General features: G+C 33.7%; 1 protein-coding gene across 2 annotated transcripts in view; it reads right to left on the bottom strand.

The window, feature by feature from the left end:
• ARID2 (AT-rich interaction domain 2) overlaps nt 1-13,136 on the bottom strand; it is a 162,755-nt gene that overhangs the window by 45,528 nt on the left and 104,091 nt on the right. For both annotated transcript variants that reach the window (XM_064591359.1, XM_045873582.3), the window contains exons 7-14: nt 11,608-11,674; nt 11,267-11,517; nt 10,853-10,949; nt 10,547-10,756; nt 9,536-9,703; nt 3,063-3,144; nt 1,045-1,179; nt 210-406 (exon numbers count right to left, since the gene is read on the bottom strand). In XM_064591359.1, the coding sequence (XP_064447429.1) occupies nt 210-406; nt 1,045-1,179; nt 3,063-3,144; nt 9,536-9,703; nt 10,547-10,756; nt 10,853-10,949; nt 11,267-11,517; nt 11,608-11,674 (1,207 nt within the window). The remainder of the gene's footprint in view (nt 1-209; nt 407-1,044; nt 1,180-3,062; nt 3,145-9,535; nt 9,704-10,546; nt 10,757-10,852; nt 10,950-11,266; nt 11,518-11,607; nt 11,675-13,136) is intronic.

Below are 13,136 nucleotides of genomic sequence, written 5' to 3' on the forward strand. Positions count from 1 at the left end.
GGCATTGTATTAGTTAATACAAGAAAGAATCGTTTTAAGAAATTAACATCTAACAACTTTGCATCATACAAATATGATAAAAGTAACAGAATAAGCAAATAAGCTACTGGAAACACGAGGAAAAATTATACATTTTAAATTTATACAATATACAGTTTCATTTTGCTTTTTTGTTAAATTAGTAATACTTAAAACTCAAAAATTAATACCTGCAGGTGAAGGACTTGGGGATACATCAGGAACAGAATCAACACGAACAACAGGAGTAGAAACTGGTTGCTGCTGATAGTACATCTGAATGGGAAGTGGTAGAGCCCTCCGTTTTACTCCTACTACATGAATATGTGCCTGCCCGTTGCTACTAGAATCCTCCACTCTCTTCACTGTATGATTTGGAAAGACCGTTCTGTAAAGTACACACATACTTAGTTTTCTTAACTAGCACACGAGCAAAAAACAGACTTCTAACAATGTTTACATGAACAGCAGCAGTATATGTTATTACTACCAATGTACGAACCAGTATGATTCATACTGTTGTATTCTGCAAAGGTGGGAAGCAAAGAAAAAATATAAAAGATCAGTTCTCCAATTTTTAAAATCATTATTTATTAACACTGTGGGGTTTTAAATAATTCTATACTCTCTATAATTAACAAAAAAGCTGCATCCAGGTAGTGTCTATTTTATGAACTTTGCAAAATATCAAAAGCCTCGATATTTGAAGAATATTAGTTATAGACTGTTATTCAAGATTAAAAAGGGCAAAAGTCATGTCTTTAACATATTAAAGTAGTGTAGAAAAAAGTTTCTCCCTTCTCTTTCTTCGATAAGCCTCATAATGTTCAAACACAAACACCAGGTTTGATTTCCAAAATCCCCTTGTATTTAAATTTCTATCTTACTATAACCTAGCCAATATGAAATTTCAAGTAGTAGAAATATTTAAAACTAGATAGATGGTTCGTATTTTCTCTAAAGAGCAAGAGATGCTCTAGGTGATATAAATCAACTTTGTTTAAAGTCAACAACTATGCATCCTACCTAAGACATTTATAAAATCCAGTTGAAGTTAGGATTCCACCACGAGCTAATTTACTGCACGTTGAGAGGTACTCAGAATACATTTCTGCTCGAGAGACAGAACAATCTGGATTTACTTCAAAATGAGCATTTAGCCTAAAAAGGAGAGAAATAAATGGCATTATGCAATATATTATAGGAGAGTTTATATTTAAGTATAGTAAAACCACTTGAAGGCAATGTCTTATAAAATAATATTTATGCCTGTTAATCAAATTTCACTTTCTCATATTAGCAAAAAATGCATGCTAGGTTTTAGACTGATGAAACCAAATAAAAGGAGATTAACTATTTAATCATATTTATTTTAGTATTAAAAAAATCATTAACAACAAATATAAAAACTGTGTTCACACCCCAGTGAGAACAGGATTGGTCTGTTGGCAACAAATATTCTACAACAAATCAATATCTACTCAATTTCCTGTCTTGCAATAAATAAAATATAACAGAAACTCCCAATAATGAGCTATTTCCATTGGAGATGTGGAAAATGGAAGAAACACTGAACTAAAATTAAACTTCTGTTGTCTCTTGGAACAAATTCCTTAAGAAAAAACACTCACCTAACTTCTCCCATGCCTCACACGTCCATTCCCCCATTTCAGAAACTTCTATTCCTAATGCATTACAAATTAACTCAAACTTCAGTTTGTCTTTTTCATATCGTGACTTCCATTCATATATGTTAGGACTGGAGGCCGAATTACCTTCATAGGATTCTTTTCTAGGACTTACTATACATATAACAGGCCAATTTACAGCTGTTTATATAAACTGAATCAAATAATACTTATGATTAAATAATTTTAAAATGATTCTCTCCTCCTTCCTCACTAGAACTGGCAGAAATGTGCAAATGGGATTTAGAAGACCAAATCTATACCTAACACACAACATTTTACTGTGCATGTGGTACAAACTTTTTCAAACTTTCATAATTCTTTGAGTACTGACTTTTCAAAAGACTAGGTACAAAAAACCTCTTTTGGTTTTAGTGTAGAAGATAAACATTTCCAAGTATTACTGGAAGAGATTCATCAAGTATAAGGTGTAAAAATATAGAAGGGGAGGAAAAAGCAAATAATTAGAGATATTTAAAAATATAAACCCGATTTTAGGCAAAGTGGAAAAGTCTAGAGAAAACTGCCACAGGAACAAAGATATGAAAGCACCAAAAATATGGAACACAGAATGACAGGAACATGGAATGGGAGACAAATAATGTTAGAGAATGGGAGAAAAGGGATCAAAGAAAGAAAATTTTTAAAGTAATACATCATCAGAAAGTGATCTTTTCTATTCAAGCTGTTAATCTTCTAAAGAATTTAAGCTGGAATTCATAACTCTGTGGAAGCTACTATCCATGAGAAAATGAAATCTAAACAAGTCTACAATTTATTTTTTCAGGAAGTGGCTGATATATGACTAGTCAGTCTTCTCAATAAAATATTATTTTCAAGTTGCTTATTTCCATGTAAACCCACTAGCTATTGTATCATTTGACTCATTTTCCCTTACTACGCCGAAAAAGGAAAAATTAACTATCAATGAACAAGAAGTACTGCTTGTGATGAAAAAGAAGGGACATTTAACAACAAAATCTGGTTTTATTTTCTTAAAGACAGTCCAGTTCAGTTTTAATAAAACATTAATTTAAGAAATAAAAATCCTATAATCTGACAAATCTTATTTTCTACAAAGTCAAAGATAATGTTTTAACACAAATTTTACTCCACAAAGAAGTTAAGTGGTGTAATTTTAATTCTGAAGATTCTGATGAACGCTTCTCTTTCAAATTATTCTAAAATGCAGGTGAAATGGTTTTACATTGTCCATTCTTTGTATAAATGATATTCTACTCTGACTAAAAAGAAATACAGAATAAAACATTCCGGATGACTGTTGAAATACATTTCCTTTTCTCTTTTGCTTTATTCTTCCCAAGGATAAAGCCTTAATAGAAATAAACCACTTACCACTGACAAGCAAACTTCTCACTATCTATTTCCACTATTCCTGGAGGTGGAGCAACATGCTGTGCTACAACTGCTCTGGAAGCTAAAGAAAAAAATACATTAGCTACATCATTTGTACAAACTTAGTCACTATATGCCATGTTTAGCTCATGGATACTGAAACAGTTAATATTCACAATGAGTATCTTTTAAAAAGGGTATAAGCATAATGAAAATATACAAATTTGAGAAAGGAGCACATATTATACCAGGCACTGTCTTCGATGCTTTATATAAACTCTTTACAATCATTCAAATAATAACAATAATATGGATTATATAGCTAATATAAACTTTTTTTCCCATGGGTCAGACACTGAGTTAAATACTTTATATATGAATTCTTCTGTGAGATGGGTACACATAAGGAAACTGAGACTCAAAGGGATTAAAATAACTAGCCCAAGGTCACACAGCTCAACACATCAGTAAATAAGAATCAGTTTAGTTATAGAAACAGATAGTATCAGAAAGAATCACTTCACTTCTGAATTTAAAAGATTAATACTGGGGCACCCAGGTGGCTCAGTCGTTAACCGTCTGCCTTCGGCTCAGGTCATGATCCCAGGGTCTTGGGATCGAGCTCCGCATCGGGCTCCCTGCTCAGTGGGAAGCCTGCTTCTCCCTTTCCCACTCCCCCTGCTTGTGTTCCCTCTCTCGCTGTCTCTCTGTCAAATAAATAAAATCATAAAATAAAAATAAAAATAAAATAAAAGATTAATATTAAACTCTGAAAGTGGCATATATATAACATTTCTGGGAAAGGGTGAACAAAAAGTCTGAACTAATTTAAAGTCCTACATTCAAGAAAGGATTTTCATAAGATTATTCTTCTGGGGAAAAAAAAAATCTGTTGTAATAATAGTTTTCAAGTATACCTTTTGTCCTAAGAGAGGCAAGATGGTTGGGTAAAAATGTACTAGCTATTAATCTTAAAACACATACCAACTTCTGAGATTTTGCTTATGACATATTTTAAAACAATTCAAGTCCAATGTACAAATCATCTATTATTTTCTAACAAGTTGAACAGATCTGTAGGAAAATAAATGTTTTCTTTTCTGCTGTATATAAAGGAACTAATGAAAATATAAAAATATGATAATATAAACTGTCATATTATGATAATTTAAATATGAATCTTAGATATTTATAAAATTAAAAATTATACTGCTTCATCAGCATTATTTTATAGTTTTTAAACTTATAAAATGGACCATTTTTCAAATAACATTTTAGTGAAACTCAGAATCCTCAAACAGAACAAATGTATTTCTAAACTATTGTTCGTTTTAATCTTATTTATAGGTCTAAATTTAATTATTCCCATTTTGCTAATGAAGAAAATAAAGCTCAGAGATTAAGTTTATAAACGGAACACATGATGGAAATGGCAGAGCTGTGTATAGCTGGAAAGCCTTCTTTTAGGGGTATTGGATTTGAATCCAGGTCTGTCATATTTTAGACCCCATACTATGACATGCTATTTTTTTACAGAACAAAATAATTATAATCAAAACTATTTTCCTGGTGCAACCCCAGCTTATCTTTTCTTCTCCTAACTTGATGACACCATTAGAGAAAATATCTAAACAGGGCCTGAACCCACTTGGAAATCTTCCTCCTTTTCCTTCATCAATTGTACTATGAGAGAATATACCCTATTCAGACTGAAATCTCCTGAATCAATTGATGACCAATTGAGTGAAATATTAGAAATTATGTTGAAATTATAAAAATTTTATGAATAATGCATAAAGAAGAATAAAGCAGCCACAATTAAATTAAGAATATAAACTGGAAACATAGAATTACTATAAAAGTGGCTACAAACTGAGAAGCACTGCCTTCAGGAAAGATACCTAAAGACTCATTCTAAATGATTCAAAGGTACTTCTGCTTTAAAAGGAATCAACTTCCAGGGGCACCTGGGTGGCTCAGTCGGTTGAATGCCTGACTCTTGATTTCGGATCAGGTCATGATCTCAGGGTCGTGGGATCATGGGATTGAGCCTTGAGACGGGCTCAGAACTCAGCGGGGAGTTTGCTTGAGATTCTCTCTCTCCCTCTGCCTCTGTCCCTCCCTTACTTTCTCTCTCTCAAAATAAATAAATAAAAATCTTTAAAAGGAATCATATCCTAGATGCTCAACCTTTTATATATTCCTTCCTTTCTAAAACTGCTCTTCTCCCATTTTGGAACAGAAAGTTTTAACTCTCATCCATCCTTTATAGCAATGCAGGTATGATTAAATGCATGGCTCTCAAGCCAGAGTGGCTGGCACCAGAGTTCCAGCACTTACTAGCTTTGTAACCACGGGCAAGTTAATTAACCTCTCTGTCTATAAAGTGGGGAAAAGTAACAGTACACTAACCTCATAGGTCATTATGAGGATTAAAGGAGTTTATATATAAGCCACTTAAAACAAAGCCTGGCACACAGTTAGCACTATATAATTGTCAGCTATGATGATGATGATGATGATGATGATGATGATGATGAATGATGTACAAACCTCTAGGACACCAAAGGGAGAATTAGAATCATTAGAATCCACAAAGCTTCTTTTAACCAAGGTATTATGGTAGGGCTTCCTGTCTATATTTTGTGATGTTTTATGTATTATAGTTAAGGGCAACACTGGGCTTGAGGTATTGAGTATTCTGGCCCTTTGGTGTGTTCTGAATTCAGACACAGAGTGATGACAATTTTTGCTTAATGTTCTTTCCTCCTCTACCCTTTAACTACTGTTAAAAAGGGCATTACTTTTGAGGCAGAATCTTGTATAAGTAAAGCACAGAGAATTTTCTTAAAGAAATAATGAAGGTGGTGGCATCTTATTTCATTCAGATGACAATCTCATGGCTAGTTTAACTATCTCAGAATTTTGAAGTAAGGAAGGTGTCATGGGAACACCTATTAACCATACTTTCTTGGAATGAAAAATAAAGTTGAACTTTTTCTAAGTAATGGAAAGTGAGGCTGATTAAGAAAAATACTTTTGATAATAAAGACTAACTTTATCAGGTTATATGGGAGACATTTTCTATTGCTAAAGGGGAGAAATCTGCAGTTCTAAGGTTTTGACAAAAAAGTACTCAAAGCACATGATAAAAGCACCTTATCAAAAAACTGTACTGGTCTTGAACAATATTTCAATTTTCCTAACCCAGTGGTCCTCAAAGTATAGTCCCCTGACTTGAAGCATCAGCATCTCATGGGAACTTGTTTAGAAATTAAAATTCTTCGGTCCACCTGAATCAGAAATTCAGGGTATGGAGCCTAGAAATCAGTGTGTAAGCCCACCAGCCAATTCTGATGCACCCTGAAGTTTGAGAACTGCTATGCTAATATTTCTTGACTATATCAGCTTAAACAAGGTGCATCTAAGCAAGAGTCAGCTAGTACATTTTATAGTCATATCTTGTTAATATCTTTTTGACATATTGCCAATAAAACTTAAAAGTAAATGTAATGACTGGGCAACAAATTCTTTTATGAGTCACATGTTAATTCTCTGATTTCAACAAAATCAAAGAACTCAGTTGACAGATCGTTAAATATAATTTTAATAATTTTGGATAATTCTGAAGCTCAAAGAATTGTAAATTCTATCCTTAGCTATTCACTGATGTGAGCTAGATTTTCAAATTAAATCTATAAAAAGGAAAAATGGAGATACGATTGATGTTGAACCCAGTTTCACTCTAGCAGTTAAAAAATATTCATTTTGGGACACACTGGAGTAACACTTTCCAGAGAACCACCTCATTAAGAGATGAACTTCCAATAGCTACTTTGTCATGTACTGTTTCATGTAATTTATTTCAAAAACTTATAATGATAAAATTTTAAGCACTTAAAACTTTATAGAGTAACAGGAAATTGAAAAAGTTAAATTAGAATGTCTACATTTGGGCGCCTGGGTGGCTCAGTCGGTTGAGCGACTGCCTTCGGCTCAGGTCATGATCCCAGGGTCCCGGGATCAAGTCCCACATCGGGCTCCCTGCTCTGCGGGGAGCCTGCTTCTCCCTCTCCCACTCCCCCTGCTTGTGTTCCCTCTCTTGCTGTGTCTCTGTCAAATAAATAAATAAAATCTTTAAAAAAAAAATAAAATAAAATGTCTACATTTATAGCTGAGAAGTACTGATAGGGTGGAGGATATGAGTTAAAGGAGAAAGAGGGTACCATGAAATTTCTGATATTAAGAGTCTGTGTATTTTTTTAAAATGGATGATGGAAAATATCAAGATTCCACTCGATACAAAAAGTATTTTTTACTTTAAAATGTCAATTTAATATACACAAAAATTTTATTTACAACTTTAAATTATAATGAAGAAATTTAGATGTCAAACTGAAAGTGGGTGAAAGGTTACATAAGTTTTTATCGTGATGAGAAGTGAGCAAAACTTTTGAAGACGACCATTCCATAAGAAAATGGTATTAAACAAATGATGGGGGGTGGAGGGACAAACTATAAATGATAACTAATCAAACAAAAGTTGTCATTCATGATGAGCAAGTAATAAAATGCCCACCAGTTCAAAAGTTTTAGGTCCTTAGAGGTTTATTCCCACCTCTATCAATAAATTACTATTTATATGAACAAGTCACAAACTCTAAACATTTAATTTTGTCCATTTGCCAAATGAGGGTGAAATCTTAGTTGGGGGGGATGGGTTCATTTGTTGAGGTCACTGGTCAATGAGGAGGCAAAATCAGTATCTTTCATTAAAATTACCCTTAAATATCCATCAAATGGCCTATTTTATTTCACTGTATTACTGACAATTTATTAATTCCTCTCTTTGTTGAGCAGAGTTTCTCTCTGGCCCTCAGTTAATTTAATCCTCAATTTCTTCTTTGAGGATAGGAATATACCCCTACCACCCACTGAACTGGCAAAAAGAACTCTTTCATTTCTTTGTCAAGGCTGAGAAAACATTACTATTTGACCATTGATTCCCCAGTATGCTATTACCTGTGGATGAAAGCTACTGAGTAGTTTAGTAGTCAAAATTACCTATTTTTTTCATGCTTTGTTTGTCCAATTCTGTTAGTTGATACCAAGGAAGTTAAACGCGCACATGATACAACTCTACCATATACTTCAGAAGGACATAGTGGAAATCAACAAAATATGTGCTACATATTACATACTTCTCATGGGAATAGAGTATATAATTGTGATCCTATGAGTTAGAATAGAGGAGAGACTGGGGCCATGATTAAATGAGAGGAGAACAAGTAGCTGAGAGATATGATGGAAGTCTAAACTGAGGCATTGCACTGGCAACTGAAGAAGCCAGGGTATTTAGGAAGACTCAACAAGATTTGGTGATTAGATGGATGTGGTAGTTAAAGGTAAAAAATAATGAGATTTTTGAATTAAGGGTAGTGAGGGAGGTTGATGATCTAAATGTATTTCTAGGCTGAAAGGAAGAAGCAAGTAAAGAAAAAGAGGTTTGAGATATAGGAACGAGGAGACTGATACTCAGAGCACAGATTCAGAAGCTGACATCTCTAAAGACAAGTGGAAGTTGAAGGAAAATGAGTTCAGATGCTAATAAGTTTGTAAGTGAAGGGTTAAGAAGTTAAAGAAAATCATGCCACATAGCTTCCACATTAATTGCGAGTGAGAAGTAATAAGATCAACTGAGAAAAAGAGTATCCTCTATTAAAAAATACAAGGAAAGAGAAATGTCTTGGGAATGGTGGGAGGTGGAAAGAGCAGGTGAGGGGAAAGATGGATTGTTTTGTTAAGACAAATGAAGGTAGAGAAAGCACTCCCAGAAAGGCTGAGAGTGCTAAAGTATAAAAATGACTCATAACGAGCCAGGAGAAAGAAGTCCAAGGACTGAAGAGAATACTCATGATTAGACAGCTATGAATTCTAATTAAAGACATTTGAGTTAAACAGAATTGACCCAAGGGACCCTAAGAAGGGTGCACAGGTGCAGGTACACATGTCATGTGTGTACGTATGCATGTGTGTCTGATCCAAGACTCTGATTCTATGGTTTTTGGTTCAAGTATTAGGAGGTATTATACTTATGTACTTGGATGACCAGCTGGAATTATAAGGTCATGTATGATTAACTTATTCTTGGCATATCAATTTCCAATGACCAAAATCACAAATAAGTTCATCGGAACACTTCATATTGCTCTCACAATTGTAAATATCTAATCCCTCATATGCCTCTAAATGTTTTTTAAAAAATCTATTATACTATTCTTCCTCTGGGCTCACTTTGGTCCTACTGCTCCTGTTATGTATAATATCTAAGAAATTAAAGCTCATACTCAAGTTCTGCTTTAGCCTATTCCACCAAGGTATCAGTTCCCTGTACTGCACATTTACATTTATCTTTAGTATTAAATCTTACACACCAGTAACCATACTGAAAAACATTATGTAAAAACACTAACCTGGGGCAGATGCTACATGGGTCTGGGTTTGGACTTGTTCTACAGCTTGTGGCCTAATTTCAGATAAAACTTGATGACTGGAACTTGGATGTTCGACGAGTTTTACTGCAGCTAGTGCATCAGGGCCAAACATCTGAATATCCATAGAAACCAGACACACTAACATGTCTAAAATAAATTAAAAACCAATAGTTATTAGTAATATTATTAAACAGTGACATTGCTGAAAAACACATGCTATACAGAATAAGTACTTCTCAGATGGCAGTCCATGAATCATTGTACATCAGAATTATCTGTGGATCTTTAAAAAAGATTTTTAGGCTCAATCTCTGAAGTCTGACTTAGTAGCTCTGGGATGGGGATTAGGATCTTTATTTTTGAAAAGTTTCCCAACTGATTCTGATGTGTAGCCAGATTTAGGAACCACTGATATGGAAAGTGACATCTTAATTTCTCACTAATAATTTCAAGCCAAATCTCTATTAACTCTGGTTTTAGTATTTATACCAAAGATAGAAATCATTCTAGTCAATGAGTAAATGTTAACGTGACATACTTTCATAATTGTGCTTAAAACTGACAACCCACTAAAGAGGTGGTAAGTTGATTAATTTTAAGACTAATACCATTACCAGCAACTTCTAGGAACACAAGGAAACTTTTTCACTCAGCTTCAGTTGCTTAATAGTAGCAGCTGACCATTTGAAACAGAAAGACCTGCTCCTCAGAGTTATAGCAATTTTGTTGGTTGTTTGGTTGGATTTGATAAGTAGTAACAGAAATAAAGAAAGGAACAGGAGTTATTGATAACCACATACACCCTGGTCTCTATATGACAGAAGTTTCAGCAACAGGCAGAAAGAATAACACAAACATGTATGTCTGAAAGGGTAATGACTCCTCAAAATAAATAGTACACCCCAAATATCAATTGTGATTTAGTATAGCACCCCATCAAATATTTTTTCCTCAATAAAGAAAATAAATATTTCTTTCATTTAGTCTTACCTATGCTCTTTTCTACTTTTGCAATTTTTGTGCAAGCAACATCTCCCATTTCTGTGAGCATATATAGCACCTCGAGTGTTGAGATCACGAGCAGCACATCAGGTAAAGTGAGATGACAAATGATCTCTCTGTATGAGTCCTGATCGACATATTCACAAATCAAAACACCATTATCTTCTGCTTTGCAAAGATTTCCCAAAATTTCCATGCCTGAAAAGCATACACACACAAACATGTATTTATTTTTTAACAGATGATAAAAAGTCTGTGCATGTTATACAATGGGAAAATTAAGTAAGCACTTACCCCTCATCTTTAAAAATCTATCCCTTGACATTAGGCATTTTGTAACAGTATGAAACATCAGATGAGTAGTTTTGAAATCGACAGGGTCCAATAGAAGCTGGAAAAAAGAAAGGACACTATTGTTGATGTAGCCCTCTTCAGTGTTGTGTATTTCAAATTTAATAAAAATTAATAGAACAGTTTGCCCAAGTTTTAAAAAATGCTATTATTGTGGGAACAGCCATCACTAAATCTGGAGCATCATTTCAAATATTTTTTCCAAAAAAGTGTGTGATACCATACCATGTTAGGCAAAACTATATATAAGCCTTTCATATTCTGTAAGTATAGTAAATACAATAATGCTACATGCTAAAAATTTAAAGTAAATATCACTGCTATCAAAACTGTTTTAAGTTACTATCACATGCTTACCTCAGCTGCAATATTTCCTAATGTGTCAAGGCCTAATTGCCTTAGAGAAATAAAATGACTATGTGCAGAAAGTAATAGGAAACGAAGACAGGTACGATTAGCTGCCAAGAGCTTAACATTGCCCTCTTCAAAGGAAAGATTTCGCAAAATCACTGCAATCTGAAGTACCCGTTGTCCTTCAATATCATTAATGCCCAGCTTTCGAGGTGGATGAAATAAAGATTCCCAAATCCATTCTCCTGATGTACCTTCTATAATAGAAAATATACATTTTACTTAAATTGATATTTCATTTATTATTGATATTTCGAAGTTATTTAAAATGTTTCTTATTGCCTTACCATGAGACTTGTTTCTGTCAGAAATGAGGTCACGTACTTCATTATCATCAACAATGTCTTTCCAAAACTGTAATTAAGAAATTATTATACTTAATTCTGACATTTGAAAGAACTATTCTATTACTTTAAAAAGTCACACATACTATAAAACTATAAAATTTCTACTGTTTATTTATTTATAGAGCGGGAAAGAGAGAGGGTAGGGAGGGGAAGAGGGAGACAGAATCTTTTTTTTTAAAAGAGAGGTGGAGAGTGGAAGGGGGAGGGGCAGACAGAGAGGGAGAGAGAGAATCTTAAGCATGCTCCATGCCCAGCAAGAGCCTGATGCAGAGCTTGATCTCACAACCTTAAGATCATGACTTGAGCTGAAATCAAGGGTGGGACGCTTAACCAACTGAGCCACCCAGGTGCCCCTAAAACTTGTACTTTTAAAAACCCATGTAGACATCAGTATGTGCTATATGTTTAATTAGTTGACATAAATACTTAACTTTCTATAAGTTTAAGGTACTTATACAATAAGGTATTATTTCAGACTAGGGATTCTTAACCTGGGGTCCACAGACTCCTAAATGGTCTGTGAAAGAAATTAGGGCATCTGTGAAATTAAATGGAGGGAAAAGGTGATATCTTTATGTTCATTAACCTCTAACTAAAATTTAGTATTTCCTTAGCAATTTCTTCAACGCTGAATGTTAGACAAAAACCATAGTAATATTAGCAGTACCTGTGACAATGTCACCAATATGAATTACAGATATTTTCTGATTATTTTACAGCTATGGAAAATATCTAGAAATAGTGTTTATGATCATTAGTATTTGAAAATTATGATAATCATTAATCCTGTCATTAAACAGCACACAATCACAGTATTTCTGTTTACAGACATGCCTGAGACATTGCCGGCTAGCTACTGAGTAAACCTACATCTAGAATAAAGTCAAATAGTAAGTGGTGAAGTTGTGTTCCCAAGTTTTTAACCCAGATATTTAACTTGCTTTCCAGTATTCCATTATCTACAAACTGTTTTTGATTCAAATGTGAGAAGAGATGAGTCAAAATCCACGGGCAATGTTCTTTTTCACGCTAAGAATCAAGTGACTCTATACTATATAACTATACAAAATGAACTATAACTTCAACTTGTCTATGATATTTAATTGTATTATCTTGTTACTTTTGTACTAATAAAGAAACACATGGACTATTAGTTCACTTTTTTCCCCCTGAACATTCTGGTGTGGATATTTCAAAGTAACTGTATTTTATTTTTTGGAATTAAGATTCTTTTACATTTAAAGCCACTAGTCTGAGAAAAGGTCCATCAGCAAAAGGATCAATTGCTCAAAAAACTCATGAAAAAGAATGGTAACAATAAGCAAGAACTAGGCATACAAAGAAAAAAAGACAATGTTCAATAAATAAGAAAAAAGGGCCAAAGGAAATTCAAATAACAAAGATATCAGGAATGGAATTTTAGATGATCATGGATAATAAATTCAAAGAAATAAGAGATTGAAAAATTT

The sequence above is a fragment of the Mirounga angustirostris genome, unplaced genomic scaffold (assembly GCF_029215605.1).
Source record: "Mirounga angustirostris isolate CCGP_5_RB_7025 unplaced genomic scaffold, mMirAng1.0.hap1 SCAF_5, whole genome shotgun sequence".
Classification (NCBI taxonomy): Eukaryota; Metazoa; Chordata; class Mammalia; order Carnivora; family Phocidae; genus Mirounga; species Mirounga angustirostris.